We start from the raw sequence: 17,946 nt of genomic DNA on the forward strand, positions 1-17,946 counted from the left end.
GTTATAGAACCTCCCTGTATCCTAACCTTAACCATTAGGGTTATAGAACCTCCCTGTATCCTAACCTTAACCATTAGGGTTATAGAACCTCCCTGTATCCTAACCTTAACCATTAGGGTTATAGAACCTCCCTGTATCCTAACCACCAGGGTTATAGAACCTCCCTGTATCCTAACCTTAACCATTAGGGTTATAGAACATCCCTGTATCCTAACCTTACCCATTAGGGTTATAGAACCTCCCTGTATCCTAACCATTAGGGTTATAGAACCTCCCTATATCCTAACCATTAGGGTTATAGAACCTCCCTGTATCCTAACCATTAGGGTTATAGAACCTCCCTGTATCCTAACCATTAGGGTTATAGTACCTCCCTGTATCCTAACCATTAGGGTTATAGAACCTCCCTGTATCCTAACCTTAACCATTAGGGTTATAGAACCTCCCTGTATCCTAACCATTAGGGTTATAGAACCTCCCTGTATCCTAACCTTAACCATTAGGGGTATAGAACCTCCCTGTATCCTAACCATTAGGGTTATAGAACCTCCCTGTATCCTAACCTTAACCATTAGGGTTATAGAACCTCCCTGTATCCTAACCATTAGGGTTATAGAACCTCCCTGTATCCTAACCATTAGGGTTATAGAACCTCCCTGTATCCTAACCTAACCATTAGGGTTATAGAACCTCCCTGTATCCTAACCATTAGGGGGTTATAGAACCTCCCTATATCCTAACCATTAGGGTTATAGAACATCCCTGTATCCTAACCTTACCCATTAGGGTTATAGAACCTCCCTGTATCCTAACCATTAGGGTTATAGTACCTTCCTGTATCCTAACCATTAGGGTTATAGAACCTCCCTGTATCCTAACCATTAGGGTTATAGAACCTCCCTGTATCCTAACCATTAGGGTTATAGAACCTCATTGTATCCTAACCTTACCCATTGGGGTTATAGAACCTTCCCTGTATCCTAACCATTAGGGTTATAGAACCTCCCTGTATCCTAACCATTAGGGTTATAGTACCTCCCTGTATCCTAACCATTAGGGTTATAGAACCTCCCTGTATCCTAACCATTAGGGTTATAGAACCTCATTGTATCTTAACCTTACCCATTGGGGTTATAGAACCTTCCCTGTATCCTAACCATTAGGGGTATAGAACCTCCCTGTATCCTAACCTTAACCATTAGGGTTATAGAACCTCCCTGTATCCTAACCTTAACCATTAGGGTTAGATGCTAAACTGTCCGTAGACCATGTTTTATGGGAAACCATAGAGATTCAAAAATAGTGTACCTGTAACTGTTCGTAGACCATATAAAAGACTGTACCTTCTATATATCTCTATGGGTAGAATAATGACTTGTTCCACCCCTCCCTATCTATCTGTTATCTATCTGTTATCTGATGGCTGCTGTCGCAGGCTGGCAGACACCTTGAGAGAGAGAGAGCGAGAGCGAGAGAGGGGGACAGAGAGAAAGAGAGAGGGACAGAGAGAAAGAGAGAGGGACAGAGAGAGAGAGAGAGAGGGGGACAACGATAGAGAGAGAGGGACAGAGAGAGAGAGACAGAGAGGGAGAGAGACAGAGATAGAGAGAGAGATAGAGAGAGAGAGACAGAGACAGAGAGAGAGAGACAGAGAGAGACAGAGAGAGAGAGGGACTGAGAGAGAGAGAGAGAGAGAGAGGGACAGAGAGAGAGAGAGAGAGAGAGAGAGAGAGAGAGAGAGGGGGACAGATAGAGAGAGAGAGGGAGAGAGAGAGACAGCTTCTCCCTCCAGGAAATCAATCATTTCCAGGCCCAGAGACAAGTACTAGTCTGTGGCGACCTAAATGCCAGAACTGGACAAGAACCTGACACCCTCAGCACACAGGGGGACAAACACCTGCCTGGAGGTGACAGCATTCCCTTCCCCATATGCCCCCCTAGGCACAATTATGACAACATAACCAACAAAAACGGGTCACAACTCCTGCAGCTCTGTCGCGCGCTGGGTATTTACATGGTAGGTAGGCTTCAAGGGGACTCCTACGGTAATTACACCTATAGCTCATCTCTTGGCAGTTGTACTGTAGACTACTTTATCACTGACCTCAGCCCAGAGTCTCTCAGAGCGTTCACAGTCAGCCCACTGACACCCCTATCAGATCACAGCAAACTCTAAAATTCTAAAATGAATGAAAAAAATGTGTCCTCAGCAATCTACACACAATACCCCATAACGACATCACAATACCCCATACTGACATCACAATACCCCATAATGACATCACAATACCCCATAATGACAAATAGAAAACAGCTTTTTTTTTTATTGTAGCTGTGTATTAAACATAGAAAACAGAAATATGAAAACAGAATCCTATGAGATTCTAAATAAATTGAGCTCAGGTGCATCCTGTTTCCATTGATCATCCTTGAGATGTTTCTACAACTTGATTGGAGTCCACCTGTGCTAAATCCAATTTAATGGACATGATTTGGAAAGGTTCACATGTGTCTATATATATGGTCCCACAGTCGACAGTGCTTATCAGAGAAAAAACCAAGCCATGAGGTCGAATGAATGGGAATGGGGGAAACTCCCCACATACAGGTGTGCCAAGTAACGTCATACCCAAGAAGACTGGAGGGTGTAATCGCTGCCAAAGTCGCTTCAACAAAGTAGTGAGAAAAGGGTCGGAATACTTACAGAAATGTGACATTTCAGGTTTTATTTTTTATACATTTGCAAAAATGTCTAAAAACGTATTTTTGCTTTGTCATTAGGATGTAATGTGTGTAGATTGATGAGGAAAATAAACAATTTAATCCATTTTAGAATAAGGCTGTAACGTAACAAAATGTGGAAAAAGTCAAGGGTCTGAATGCACACTGTATATCAACGAATTGGCGAGGGCACTAGAACAGTCTGCAGCTCCCGGCCTCACCCTATTAGAATCCGAAGTTAAATGTCAACTGTTTGCTGATGATCTGGTGCTTCTGTCCCCAACCAAGGACGGCCTAAAGCAACACTTAGGACTTCTGTACAGATTCTGTCAGACCCGACAGTAAATCTCAGTAAGATAAAAAATAATGGTGTTCAAAAAAGGTCCAGTTGCCAGGACCACAAATACAAATTCCATCTAAACACTGTCCCACACAAAAAAACTATACATACCTCGGCCTAAACATCAGCACCACAGGTAACTTCTACAAAGGTGTGAACGAGCTGAGAGACAACGCAAGAACGGACTTCTATGTCATCAAAAGGAACATAAAATTCGACATGAAATCAAATCCAATTTTATTAGTCACATGCTCCGAACACAACAACAACTTACAGTGAAATGCTTACTGACAAGCCCAACAATGCAGTTAAAAAAATATATGAATAACAATAAGAAACAAAAGTAACAAGTAATTAAAGAGCAGCAGTAAAATAACAATAGTGAGGCTATATACAGGTACTGGTACAGAGTCAATGTGCCGGGGCACCAGTTAGTCGAAGTAATTGAGGTAATACGTACATGTAGGTAGAGTTATTAAAGTGACTATGCATAGATGATAACAACAGATAGTGGCAGTGGTGTAGAAGGGGGGGGACAATGCAAATAGTCTGGGTAGCCATTTAATTAGATGTTCAGGAGTCTTATGGCTTGGGGATAGTAGCTGTTTAGAAGCCTCTTGGACCTAGACTTGGCGCTCCGGGTACCGCTTGCCATGCGGTAGCAGAGAGAACAGTCTATGACTAGGGTGGATGGAGTCTTTCACAATTGTTAGGGCCTTCCTCTGACACCGCCTGGTCTCCCGCCTGTCCGGCGCTGCCCGGAATCTCCCGCCTGTCGGGCGCTGCCGGAATCTCCCGTCCATTCGGGACCCATGGCTAGGGTCCCCAGTCGGAGGTCGGCAGGCGAGGGTCGCCGCTCATAAGAGGCCATGGGGGCGGTTGAGGAGGTGGACAAAAACTGTGGTGAAGTGGGGTCCATGTCCCGCGCCAGAGCCACCACCGCGGACAGACGCCCACCCATACCCTCCCCTATAGGTTCAGGTTTTGCGGCCGGAATCCGCACCTTTGGGGGGGTACTGTCACGTTCTGACCTTAGTTCCTTTGTTTTGTCTTTTTTTATATGGTCAGGGCGTGAGTTGGGCAGTCTGTTTGTTTTTCTATGTTTGGTTTCTGTGTTCGACCTGGTATGGTTCTCAATCAGAGGCAGGTGTCGTTAGTTGTCTCTGATTGAGAATCATACTTAGGTAGCTTTTTTTCCACCTGTGTTTCGTGGGTGTTTGTTTCCGTGGGAGTGTTTGTCATTTATTGTTTAGTGTTCTGAGTTTTAATTAAATATCATCATGAACACTTACCACGCTGCGCTTTGGTCCGATCCTTACTCTTCCTCAGACGAAGAGGAGGAAATCCGTTACATCATCGTTCATCCATATATTTATATGGACATATTCTTATTCCATCCCTTTACATTTGTGTGTTTTAGGTAGTTGTTGTGAATTTGTTAGATTACTTGCTAGATATTACTGCACCGTCGGAACTAGAAGCACAAGTATTTCACTACCCTCGCATTAACATTTGCTAACCATGTGTATGTGACCAATAAAATTTGAATTTGAAATTTGATCAAACACCTTTGGGATAAATTGGAACGCCGACTCCGAGCCAGGCCTAATCGCCCAACATCAGTGCCCGACCTCACTAATGCTCTTGTGACTGAATGGAAGCAAGTCCCCGCAGCAATGTTCCATCAGCTAGTGGAAAGCCTTCCCAGAAGACTGGAGGCTTTTATAGCAGCAAAGGGGGGACCAACTCCATATTAATGCCCATGATTTTGGAATGAGACGTTTGACGAGCAGGTGTCCACATACCATTGCAGTGCAGTGTAGTGTAGTGTAGTGTAGTGTAGTGTAGTGTAGTGTAGTGTAGTGTAGAGTGAGAGAGAGAGAGAGAGAGAGAGAGAGAGAGAGAGAGACAGACAGACAGCCAGAGAGATAGATAGACAGAGAGAGAGAGAGATAGACAGAGAGAGAGAGATACAGTGAGATAGAGAGAGATACAGAGAGATCAGGTTAAGGAGGGATACAGAGCAGAGGTTTTATATATGCCTGTAATTAGCCTGAGTCTCTGCTGGCTCATTCTGTTTCCGTAGATGAGAGGTCTGATGAAAGAGAGGTCTGATGAAAGATTTAGCACCAGATACACAGGAGGGCCTGCTTGATACTTTAAATATTAAACGATCCGGGTCATTTAGGAGCTGTTAACCACAATATCAGTCAGATTTAGGCTCACCTTGGAAAGGGAGAGAGAAGATAGTAAAGAGAGAGATGTATAAATTAGACTGGGGTAGGAATAGAGCCTTGTGGAACACCTTTTCCTTAGAGATGCCGTTAGAAACAACGTAATTAAGAAGCCTAGTGTGTAAGTTTGTCTTTTCAGGTGAAATGTTCTTAAACTATATCCTTCCATAAAGCTTCTACATTTCATTTTTTCGCTAAGAGGCCATATGTATGCTTGTCTATAGAATTCATATTTCCATTACAGTGTGAGTAGCATTAAGACAAAGGACATTTCTGTTCCCAGAGGCAGCATGAAACTGTATATTATAACTCAGAAATGCACCTTCCGCTATGCAGATAGAAGTAGAAGATGAAAATGGCTAAAATGGCTCTGTTCAATAAGAAAATGGCTCTGTTCAATAAGAAAATGGCGCTGTTCAATAAGAAAATGGCTCTGTTCAATAAGAAAATGGCTCTGTTCAATAAGAAAAAGGCTCTGTTCAATAATAAAATGGCTCTGTTCAATAAGAAAATGGCTCTGTTCAATAAGAAAATGGCGCTGTTCAATAAGAAAATGGCTCTGTTCAATAAGAAAATGGCTCTGTTCAATAAGAAAAAGGCTCTGTTCAATAATAAAATGGCTCTGTTCAATAAGAAAATGGCTCTGTTCAATAAGAAAATGGCTCTGTTCAATAAGAAAAAGGCTCTGTTCAAAAATACAATGGCTCTGTTTAATAATAAATTGGCGCTGTTCAATAAGAAAATGGCTCCGTTCAATAATGAAATGGCTCTGAGCCACTTTACCTAGATGGTTCATCTGACAAAAATGACCTAAATCTTGAAAATGACCTAAATCTTGAAGTTCAGATGGGACCCTTTAAAAGGGAGAGAGAAGGAGGGAGAGAGAGAAAGAGAGAGAGAGAGAGAGAGAGAGAGAGAGTGAGAGAGAGAGCGAGAGAGACAGAGAGAGGCAGAGAGAGACAGAGAGAGAGAGAGAAAGAGAGAGACAGAGAGACAGAGAGAGAGAGAGAAAAAGAGAGACAGAGAGAGAGACGGAGAGAGAGAGACGGAGAAAGAGAGAGAGAGAGCGAGAGAGAGAGCAAGAGAGAGAGAGAGAGAGAGAGAGAGAGAGCGAGAGAGAGAGAGAGAGAGAGAGAGAGCGAGAGCGAGAGCGAGAGCGAGAGCGAGAGAGAGAGAGAGAGAGAGAGAGAGAGAGAGAGAGAGAGAGAGAGAGAGAGAGAGAGAGAGAGAGAGAGAGAGAGAGAGAGAGAGAGAGAGAGAGAGATAGAGAGAGACAAGGAGAGACTGTAGATAAAAAGATAGAGTTGTGGGAAAGTTATATGTCAGCAGGGAGGGGGCTGATATGAGTGTCTGGCCATGCAGAAAAGATGAACGCAGTCTCTCTGTGCCCTAGAAATGCCAGCAGGCATCTTTTATTGAACACAGTTTGGCTGAGTGGAGGAGAACAGAGAGAGATGAGAGGAGGGGGGTGATAACTCAACTGTTTCAATTTCATGTCAGAAGGAAAACAGCGGGACCATAATCATAAAACGTCATTAAAACCAGTGGGTTTTTTGCTCACATTTCCACCCACATTCACACGCATGCCCTCATGCACACACGAACACACATGGAAAGTGGTCGGTTCCTAACGGGAGAACGTTTCTGTACCGGGACGTTCAGATGGGACTCATATTGACAGCAGAGAAACGGTGATAAGTTTAAACAGACAATTCATCTGGGTATATCGTATACTGCACAAAAAGCTTTTTTTTCTCTCAAAATGTTGTTTACATTATCATGTTAGTGAGCATTTGTCATTGGCCAGGATAATCTAGCCGTACCATTCCAGGACCTCCACATCTGGCTTCTTCATCTGGAAGGGGGGCTGCTGCTGAGGAGTATTTCTGTCTGTAATAAAGCCCTTTTGTGGAGGAAAAACTCATTCTGATTGGCTGGGCCTGGCTCCCCAGTGGGTGGGCCTTTGCCCTCCCAGGCCCACCCATGGCTGCGGCCCCTGCCCAGTGGGTGGGCCTTTGCCCTCCCAGGCCCACCCATGGCTGCGGCTCCTGCCCAGTCATGTGAAACCCATAGATTAAGATTAATATTTTTTCAACTGACTGAGTTTCTTCTATTATCTGTGACTCAGAATAGAATTATTAGAATCTTGTAAATAGTTGCATGTTGCGTTTATATTTTTTTGTTGTTTAGTATAGTTGACTTTCTTTACCAAAAGAATGACAAGGGACTGTGAATATTGTCTATGTTTACTGAGATAGAAATAACTTTGATCATCAAACAGTCAACTTCTCCGTAAAAGTTTCCTAAACGGAGATTTTTCCAGGGGATTGTTTTCAACTTCTTAATAATTGCTTAGAAAAAGATTCACCTAAAAGCCAAACTCCTTCACACAATGATTGATACAGTGTCAACACACACACACACACTAACTAATACATGTACTACTCACCCTGGCAGAATCCTTGGGGGTGTAAGAACAGTCCATCTGGACAGCTAGTCCTGCAGTAGCCGTTGTTGAAGTTGGCCAGGGGGGAGCAGGATACACAGTCAGCCTGGGACGTACCTGAACACTCCTGGCAGGACGGGTGGCACCCTGGGGTGGGGTTATAGGTTAACAATAGTGTATCATCATCCAAAGGTCAAAGGTCAATAACTGTATTGATTTTTATTTATTATTTATTTATATCTATTTTATTGTATTTTGTATTTTATCAGCCACCTGTCTAGAGCCGCTAGAGCCGCTAGAGCCGTTAGAGCCTAGAGCTAGAGCCATTTAGAGCCGTTAGAGCCACTAGAGCGCATTAGAGCCATTTAGAGCCGTTTAGAGCCGTTTAGAGCCGTTAGAGCCATTTAGAGATGTTAGAGCCGCTGTTTTTAGAGCCACTAGAGCTGCTAGAGCCGTTAGAGTTTAGAGCCGTTAGAGCCGTTTAGAGCCATTAGAGCCGCTAACGAGCCGTTAGAGCCGTTAGAGCCGTTTAGAGCCGTTAGAGCCATTTAGAGCCATTTAGAGCTGTTAGAGCCGTTTAGAGCCGTTTAGAGCCGTTAGAGCCATTTAGAGATGTTAGAGCCGTTTAGAGCCGCTAACGGCTGTTAGAGCCGTTTAGAGCCGTTTAGAGCCGTTAGTGCCGTTTAGAGCCATTAGAGCCACGGCCATTTAGAGCCGTTAGAGCCGTTTAGAGCCGCTAACGGCCGTTAGAGTCGTTTAGAGCCGCTAGAGCCGTTTAGAGCCGCTAGAGCCGTTTAGAGCTATTAGAGCCGTTAACGGCCGTTAGAGCCGTTTAGAGCTGTTAGAGCCGTTTAGAGCTGCTAACGGCCGTTAGAGCCGTTTAGAGCCGCTAGAGCCATTAGAGCCGTTTAGAGGTTAAGTGCCTTGCTCAAGGGCACAACAGTAGTGGATGGCAGTTGAGATATGACCTCAGGGATTCTCATGCGAACGGAAGAGCATTATTCTGGTCCATCTTTGAGGATCCCTGCAGTATCTGACTGTGTCATTCCTCCTACCTCAGAAACCATTCGATAACCAGATGGTTGGATTGGTCAGACAATTGGTTGCTTAGAAAACCAGGCAAAACTAGATACATACAATCGTTTCCTTCAAATTTCCCAAAAGTATTATTGTCCAAAACAGAGACAATAAACCTTCCCATCAGTAGAGGACAGACAGCAGAGATATTAAGCAGATATAAGACAGTTCGCAGGAGGGTCAAATTAGGTTTGAGATGGCAAACAAGGCTTTGCTAATGGGTTGCAGATTCAAGTGACTCCACATTGCAGCCTTCTGTTAATATCATTAAATTGAAGAGTCTTAGGAGAAAGCTGTTACAGCACTGGACTGTGACTTTGTCTGTGTTCCAAATGACACCCTATTCAGCTCCCATATCGCTCTGGTTAAAAGTAGTGCACTATATAGGGAATAGGGTTCCATAGGGCTCTGGTCAAAAGTAGTGCACTATATAGGGAATAGGGTTCCATAGGGCTCTGGTCAAAAGTAGTGCACTATATAGGGAATAGGGTTCCATAGGGCTCTGGTCAAAAGTAGTGCACTATATAGGGAACAGGGTTCCATATCGCCCTGGTAAAAGTAGTGCACTAGGGAACAGGGTTATAGGGAACATAGGGTTCCATATCAGGGTTCCATATCGCCCTGGTAAAAGTAGTGCACTATATAGGGAACAGGGTTCCATATCGCCCTGGTAAAAGTAGGTTAGGGAACAGGGTTCCATATCGCCCTGGTAAAAGTAGTGCACTATATAGGGAACAGGGTTCCATATCGCCCTGGTAAAAGTAGTGCACTATATAGGGAACAGGGTTCCATATCGCCCTGGTAAAAGTAGTGCACTATATAGGGAACAGGGTTCCATATCAGGGTTCCCTGGTAAAAAGTAGTGCACTATATAGGGAACAGGGTTCCATATCACCCTGGTAAAAGTAGTGCACTATATAGGGAACAGGGTTCCATATCGCCCTGGTAAAAGTAGTGCACTATATAGGGAACAGGGTTCCATATCGCCCTGGTAAAAGTAGTGCACTATATAGGGAACAGGGTTCCATATCGCCCTGGTAAAAGTAGTGCACTATCCATATCGCCCTGGTAAAAGTAGTGGGAACAGGGTTCCATATCGCCCTGGTAAAAGTAGTGCACTATATAGGGAACAGGGTTCCATATCGCCCTGGTAAAAGTAGTGCACTATATAGGGAACAGGGTTCCATATCGCCCTGGTAAAAGTAGTGCACTATATAGGGAACAGGGTTCCATATCACCCTGGTAAAAGTAGTGCACTATATAGGGAACAGGGTTCCATATCGCCCTGGTAAAAGTAGTGCACTATATAGGGAACAGGGTTCCATATCGCCCTGGTAAAAGTAGTGCACTATATAGGGAACAGGGTTCCATATCGCCCTGGTAAAAGTAGTGCACTATATAGGGAACAGGGTTCCATATCGCCCTGGTAAAAGTAGTGCACTATATAGGGAACAGGGTTCCATATCGCCTTGGTAAAAGTAGTGCACTATATAGGGAACAGGGTTCCATATCGCCCTGGTAAAAGTAGTGCACTATATAGGGAACAGGGTTCCATATCGCCCTGGTAAAAGTAGTGTAGTGCACAGGGAACAGGGTTCCATATCGCCTTGGTAAAAGTAGTGCACTATATAGGGAACAGGGTTCCATATCGCCCTGGTAAAAGTAGTGCACTATATAGGGAACAGGGTTCCATATCGCCCTGGTAAAAGTAGGGTGCCAAAAGTATAGGGAACAGGGTTCCATATCGCCTGGTAAAAGTAGTGCACTATATAGGGAACAGGGTTCCATATCGCCTGGTAAAAGTAGTGCACTATATAGGGAACAGGGTTCCATATCGCCTGGTAAAAGTAGTGCACTATAGGGAATAGGGAACAGGGTTCCATATCGCCCTGGTAAAAGTAGTGCACTATATAGGGAACAGGGTTCCATATCAGGGCCTGGTAAAAGTAGTGCACTATATAGGGAACAGGGTTCCATATCGCCCTGGTAAAAGTAGTGCACTATATAGGGAACAGGGTTCCAATCGCCTGGTAAAAGTAGTGCACTATATAGGGAACAGGGTTCCATAGGGTTCCTATATAGGGAACAGGGTTCCATATCGCCCTGGTAAAAGTAGTGCACTATATAGGGAACAGGGTTCCATATCGCCTTGGTAAAAGTAGTGCACTATATAGGGAACAGGGTTCCATATCGCCCTGGTAAAAGTAGTGCACTAGGAACAGGGTTCCATATGCACTATATAGGGAACAGGGTTCCATATCGTTCCCTGGTAAAAGTAGTGCACTATATAGGGAACAGGGTTCCATATCGCCCTGGTAAAAGTAGTGCACTATATAGGGAACAGGGTTCCATATCGCCCTGGTAAAAGTAGTGCACTATATAGGGAACAGGGTTCCATATCGCCCTGGTAAAAGTAGTGCACTATATAGGGAACAGGGTTCCATATCGCCCTGGTAAAAGTAGTGCACTATATAGGGAACAGGGTTCCATATCGCCCTGGTAAAAGTAGTGCACTATATAGGGAACAGGGTTCCATATCGCCCTGGTAAAAGTAACAGGGGGTTCCATATCGCCCTGGTAAAAGTAGTGCACTATATAGGGAACAGGGTTCCATATCGCCCTGGTAAAAGTAGTGCACTATATAGGGAACAGGGTTCCATATCGCCAGGGTTGGTAAAAGTAGTGCACTATATAGGGAACAGGGTTCCATATCGCCCTGGTAAAAGTAGTGCACTATATAGGGAACAGGGTTCCATATCGGAACAGGGTTCCCCTGGTAAAAGTAGTGCACTATATAGGGAAGGGTTCCAGGGTTCCATATCGCCTGGTAAAAGTAGTGCACTATATAGGGAACAGGGTTCCATATCGCCCTGGTAAAAGTAGTGCACTATATAGGGAACAGGGTTCCATATCGCCCTGGTAAAAGTAGTGCACTATATAGGGAACAGGGTTCCATATCGCCCTGGTAAAAGTAGTGCACTATATAGGGAACAGGGTTCCATATCGCCCTGGTAAAAGTAGTGCCTAGGGAACAGGGTAAAAGTAGTGCACTATATAGGGAACAGGGTTCCATATCGCCCTGGTAAAAGTAGTGCACTATATAGGGAACAGGGTTCCATATCGCCTTGGTAAAAGTAGTGCTAGGGAACAGGGTTCCACTATAGGGAACAGGGTTCCATATCGCCCTGGTAAAAGTAGTGCACTATATAGGGAACAGGGTTCCATATCGCCTGGTAAAAGGGAACAGGGTTCCATATCGCCCTGGTAAAAGTAGTGCACTATATAGGGAACAGGGTTCCATATCGCCCTGGTAAAAGTAGTGCACTATATAGGGAACAGGGTTCCATATCGCCCTGGTAAAAGTAGTGCACTATATAGGGAACAGGGTTCCATATCGCCCTGGTAAAAGTAGTGCACTATATAGGGAACATGGTTCCATATCGCCCTGGTAAAAGTAGTGCACTATATAGGGAACAGGGTTCCATATCGCCTTGGTAAAAGTAGTGCACTATATAGGGAACAGCATGTCGTCCTTACTTTAAATACATCACTCTTTAAAAAGGAGAAGCAATTGACCAGAAAACGTCTGAACTGCCGAAGGACACAGTTACTGAAAATGTATTCTCTCACAAATATGAGAATGGTCATGTTTCTCTCCATTATTTTTTATTCAGCCTCTGGGAAATGCCTGCTGAATGTCTTTTCTGTTGTTGTTGATATTCGTTATTGAAGGAATAAATCGTATCGACGACTGGCATAGCTTTTCCGTGCTAAACGCTACAACAGCAAACTACGACTGTTTCTTCAACAGCTAGAAGCACTAGGTTGTCCATTTTTGAATCCCTTGATGGGTAAAAACCAGGATGTTGAAAGAGCCCAAACAAATAGGGAATAACACAATGTTTTTGTATTCAAATTATAATTTAAGATTAAATTTATAATTATATTATATATTCAAATTATAATTTAAGATTAAATTTAAGGTTCCTTTTCCTCTCATTTGCTTCTTTAAGTGACTGGGTTTGAAAACGTGGGTCTCCTGTGTGTGAGTTCATGTGTGGGGTGGACAGTGTTGGTTGCCCAGGTAATGGAATGCAGACACATAGTAAAAAGGGAGGTGTGTGTGCACGTGCGTGTGCGTGCATGAGCGTGCTTGCGTGTGTGCGTAGAAAAAGGTCTCCTTACCTTGGCAGGTGTTGTCCTGGACGGTGTGTCCTGGGGGACATCTGGAGACGCACTGGCCTTCCTGGAGGACGTAGGGCGGGGAACAGGAAGTACAGTTCTGACTACTTCCTCCTGTGCACTGTAAACAGGAAGTGTGGCATTCTGAAATGGACCACGAGAGAGAAAAGAGGTGGATTTAGGTTTGTGACATTGAAACGTAAGCCCATTGATACAGCATTACAAGTCTCCATGAATATACAGACACACTACTACATATGCTGTGGTCTTGTGACAAACTGACTCCATTTTGGGATAATGTACAATACCAGTCCAAAGTGTTACAGACCCCAGCATAGGGACCTCCCAAGTCAAAGTGGAAACCGAGAAATCACTCACAGACCGTGGCATCGAGAAAGACGGCCTCTCCAAACCTCACCCTCTCTCTCTCTTTGTCTATTTAGTCAACTTCAGCTGTCCGTCGTCTGAGAAACGCTATCTGTTTCATTATTAGAGTTTACCATCTCCTTCCACAGTACTGGAGGGATATTAAAAATAACTGCTGTGAAGCTTCCTTCAGCTGCCAGGAGAGGAGGAAAAGGCAGATAGGCACTCGCCGGTCAGTCGCCCGCCTGATTGCCTGCCTGCCTGCCTGACTGCCCGCCTGCCTGCCCGCCTGCCTGACTGCCTGCTTGACTGCCTACATGCCTTACTGACTGACTGCATAACACTACATCACCTGGGCTGTGGATGCATCAGATCTCAACAGCGTGTTTCAGGTCATTTCTTCTTCCCTGTTGTGTTGTAACAGGTTCTAAATCTAAAGGGTGATGTACAGTATCAGGGGCGCGGGACTATTCCACATCTGGCCTGGAGAATCAATTGTTCTGCTGATTTAATTTGTACCTGGTACTTCAGTTAATTGATTGATTCATGTCCCTGATTGGCTAGATCGTCCCCTAACCTGGTATCCCAGGTCTGAATCAGTCTCTGATGAGGAGAAAATGAGAGCTAAACATAAGAGCCTGTATGAAAGACAGCAGGATTACTGAGCAGTACTAAAACCCTCAACACATCTCTGTCTACACACACAGGAGCCTGTTGACAAGGGAACAGGCTGAACTACAGGCTGGAATTTCCTCCTAAAGACACCCGATCTCTACCCCACTTCTCTCTCTCTCTGTGTGGTGTGGTGTGTGTGGTGTGGAGTGTGTGGTGTGTGTGGTGTGGTGTGGTATGGTGTGTGTGGTGTGTGTGTGGTGTGTGTGGTGTGGTGTGGTGTGTGTGGTGTGGTGTGGTGTGTGTGTGTGGTGTGGTGTGTGTGTGTGTGGTGTGGTGTGGTGTGTGGTGTGGTGTGTGTGTGTGGTGTGGTGTGTGTGTGTGTGGTGTGGTGTGTGTGTGTGGTGTGTGTGGTGTGGTGTGTGTGGTGTGGTGTGGTGTTTGTGGTGTGGTGTGTGTGGTGTGGTGTGGTGTGGTGTGTGTGGTGTGGTGTGGTGTGGTGTGTGTGGTGTGACAGCCATTTTTCCTTTCCAGACCAGTATTTACTTTTTATTCTTAAATATGAATACTAAAATATTCACAATCGCCAATGTTCTTAAATTCTAGTTCTGCTCGCTTGAATTTTTCCATTTTAGTGCAGTGATTTTGGCCATTTCTTTAGACCTTTGATTCATTATTTTCCTGTTTTAGGTGCTTGATATTAGAAGTATTTGTGATCCTTTAATTCCTCCCCAAATATTTTTTTTAATGATTTTTGGGATGGTGCCAGGTTTCTTCCAGACTTGGCATTATGGCCAAAGTGTTCAGTCTTGGTTTAATTAGACAAGAGAATCTTGTTTCTGATGGTCTGAGTGCCTTTTGGTGTCTTTTGGCGAACTCCAAGAGGGCTGTCATGTACCTTTTACTGAGGAGTGGCTTCCGTCTGGCCACTCTACCATAAAGGCCTGATTGGTGGAGTGCTGCAGAGATGGTTGTCCTTCTGGAAGTTTCTCCCATCTCCACAGAGGAACTCTGGAGCTCTGTCAGAGTGACCATCAGGTTATTGGTCACCTCCCTGACCAAGGCCCTTCTCCCCCGTTTACTCAGTTTGGCCGGGCAGCCAGCTCTAGGAAGAGTCTTGGTGGTTCCAAACTTCTTCCATTTAAGAATGATGGAGGCCACTGTGTTCTAGGGGACCTTTTAATGCTGCAGACTTTTTTTGGTACCCTTCCCCAGATCTGTCACTCGACACAATCCTGTGTGGGAGCTCTCACACACCTTCCACCCCCCCCCCCCTCCCCCCACCACCACCACTCTCTACTTGCCTCTGCATGTGTGTTGTGTGTCCAGGTAGAATGGGGCAGGGCATTGGGCCACACACACTCCGTGAGGTAGTGGTGTGTGAGGCGGACTGGTCCGTGGCTGCAGGGCCTGCTCTGGTTTCAGACACCTCAGACAGTCAGAGGACAGGGGACCCACACATGTCCTACAGGATGGGTGGCAGTCTGACGGGAGAGAGAACAAACTAAGTCCGACTTTAAAAAAATATATTTAAAAAAAGCACTCACTCACACAACCTGCAGGATGAGTGGCAGGAATGTAGTATGTATATACATGAATGCAAAAATGAAAGCAGCCCAATACAGACATAGTGAAACCCAGCTATAAAACTGGGATATAACGCTCTGTATAACACTCTATAGGGAGAAAAGTTCATAAGCTAAACTAGTATCATCCTGATGATCCAGATCACCTTTTTTCTCTAACCCGAACCCAGTCACTTACTGAGGCAGGTCCCGTCCAGATGGTCCAGTTTGCCTCTAACCAGAACCCAGTCACTTACTGAGGCAGGTCCCATCCTGTTGATCCAGATCACCTTTTTTCTCTAACCAGAACCCAGTCACTTACTGAGGCAGGTCCCATCCTGATGGTCCAGTTTGCCTCTAACCAGAACCCAGTCACTTACTGAGGCAGGTCCCGTCCTGATGGTCCAGTTTGCCTCTAACCAGAACCCAGTCACTTACTGAGGCAGGTCCCGTCCTGATGGTCCAGTTTGCCTCTAACCAGAACCCAGTCACTTACTGAGGCAGGTCCCATCCTGATGGTCCAGTTTGCCTCTAACCAGAACCCAGTCACTTACTGAGGCAGGTCCCATCCTGATGGTCCAGTTTGCCTCTAACCAGAACCCAGTCACTTACTGAGGCAGGTCCCATCCTGATGGTCCAGTTTGCCTCTAACCAGAACCCAGTCACTTACTGAGGCAGGTCCCATCCTGATGGTCCAGTTTGCCTCTAACCAGAACCCAGTCACTTACTGAGGCAGGTCCCATCCTGATGGTCCAGTTTGCCTCTAACCAGAACCCAGTCACTTACTGAGGCAGGTCCCATCCTGATGGTCCAGTTTGCCTCTAACCAGAACCCAGTCACTTACTGAGGCAGGTCCCGTCCAGATGGTCCAGTTTGCCTCTAACCAGAACCCAGTCACTTACTGAGGCAGGTCCCATCCTGATGGTCCAGTTTGCCTCTAACCAGAACCCAGTCACTTACTGAGGCAGGTCCCGTCCTGATGGTCCAGTTTGCCTCTAACCAGAACCCAGTCACTTACTGAGGCAGGTCCCATCCTGATGGTCCAGTTTGCCTCTAACCAGAACCCAGTCACTTACTGAGGCAGGTCCCATCCTGATGGTCCAGTTTGCCTCTAACCAGAACCCAGTCACTTACTGAGGCAGGTCCCATCCTGATGGTCCAGTTTGCCTCTAACCAGAACCCAGTCACTTACTGAGGCAGGTCCCATCCTGATGGTCCAGTTTGCCTCTAACCAGAACCCAGTCACTTACTGAGGCAGGTCCCATCCTGATGGTCCAGTTTGCCTCTAACCAGAACCCAGTCACTTACTGAGGCAGGTCCCATCCTGATGGTCCAGTTTGCCTCTAACCAGAACCCAGTCACTTACTGAGGCAGGTCCCGTCCTGATGGTCCAGTTTGCCTCTAACCAGAACCCAGTCACTTACTGAGGCAGGTCCCATCCTGATGATCCAGTTTGCCTCTAACCAGAACCCAGTCACTTACTGAGGCAGGTCCCATCCTGATGGTACAGTTTGCCTCTAACCAGAACCCAGTCACTTACTGAGGCAGGTCCCATTCTGATGGTCCAGTTTGCCTCTAACCCGAACCCAGTCACTTACTGAGGCAGGTCCCATCCTGATGGTTCAGTTTGCCTCTAACCAGAACCCAGTCACTTACTGAGGCAGGTCCCATCCTGATGGTACAGCCCCTGTCCGCAGGCCTCCAGACACTGGCCCTGGTGGAAGGACAGTCCCTGGGTACAGAGGGAACACTGGGACACAGCGGAGCCGGAGCAGGACCAGCAGGAGCTGTGACAGGCTGAGAGAAGAGGCCAGAGGTCAATCACACTGTAGGAGCCTGTTAGGAGTATACAGTTTGTGCAGATTTTGGTTCAGCCCAGCACTAATAGACATAGTGAACACATATAGTATCAGTGAGGTAGCCTATTGGTTAATAGTTATGATGGGCAGTAAAATCCCCCCCCCCCCTTACAATTTGGTCAAAAGCGGAAGGCAAGTTTTGGTTGGACCTTGTCTGCAATTGACTGTCTAATAAATGTTTTTTTAATATTTGTTTTATTTAATGTAAACTCTGTGAGGAGGTGCTGACCTCTGCAGTGGCCATGACTGTCAAGGTAATGCTGATCCGGACAGTGGGAAATACATTTCCCATGATGCATAACAGAGCCCGGGGGGCAGCTCATGCATTTGGGGTTGTCGGGGTAACAGGTGATGCAGGATGAGTCGCACGCTGTGGGAATGACACACACAAACAGTCAGACACAATTTTGATTTTACCTTAGAAAAATGTACCTACAAAAAGTACCTTATTCAAACATGTTCTCAGAACATTACTTAATAACCTATAATTTCCGTTTTCAGAACGTAAATAAACCCTCCCAGGAAAACTTTCAGGGAACCACAG

At 45.5% G+C, this 17,946-nt stretch overlaps 1 protein-coding gene across 1 annotated transcript in view; it reads right to left on the bottom strand.

The window, feature by feature from the left end:
- LOC112239503 (extracellular matrix organizing protein FRAS1-like) overlaps positions 1-17,946 on the bottom strand; it is a 316,408-nt gene that overhangs the window by 108,253 nt on the left and 190,209 nt on the right. Inside the window, exons 15-19 of the mRNA XM_042321247.1 lie at positions 17,632-17,772; positions 17,200-17,340; positions 15,283-15,462; positions 13,004-13,144; positions 7,745-7,888 (exon numbers count right to left, since the gene is read on the bottom strand). Coding sequence (XP_042177181.1) covers positions 7,745-7,888; positions 13,004-13,144; positions 15,283-15,462; positions 17,200-17,340; positions 17,632-17,772 — 747 coding nt within the window. The remainder of the gene's footprint in view (positions 1-7,744; positions 7,889-13,003; positions 13,145-15,282; positions 15,463-17,199; positions 17,341-17,631; positions 17,773-17,946) is intronic.

This window comes from Oncorhynchus tshawytscha, linkage group LG04 (assembly GCF_018296145.1).
Source record: "Oncorhynchus tshawytscha isolate Ot180627B linkage group LG04, Otsh_v2.0, whole genome shotgun sequence".
Taxonomy (NCBI): domain Eukaryota; kingdom Metazoa; phylum Chordata; class Actinopteri; order Salmoniformes; family Salmonidae; genus Oncorhynchus; species Oncorhynchus tshawytscha.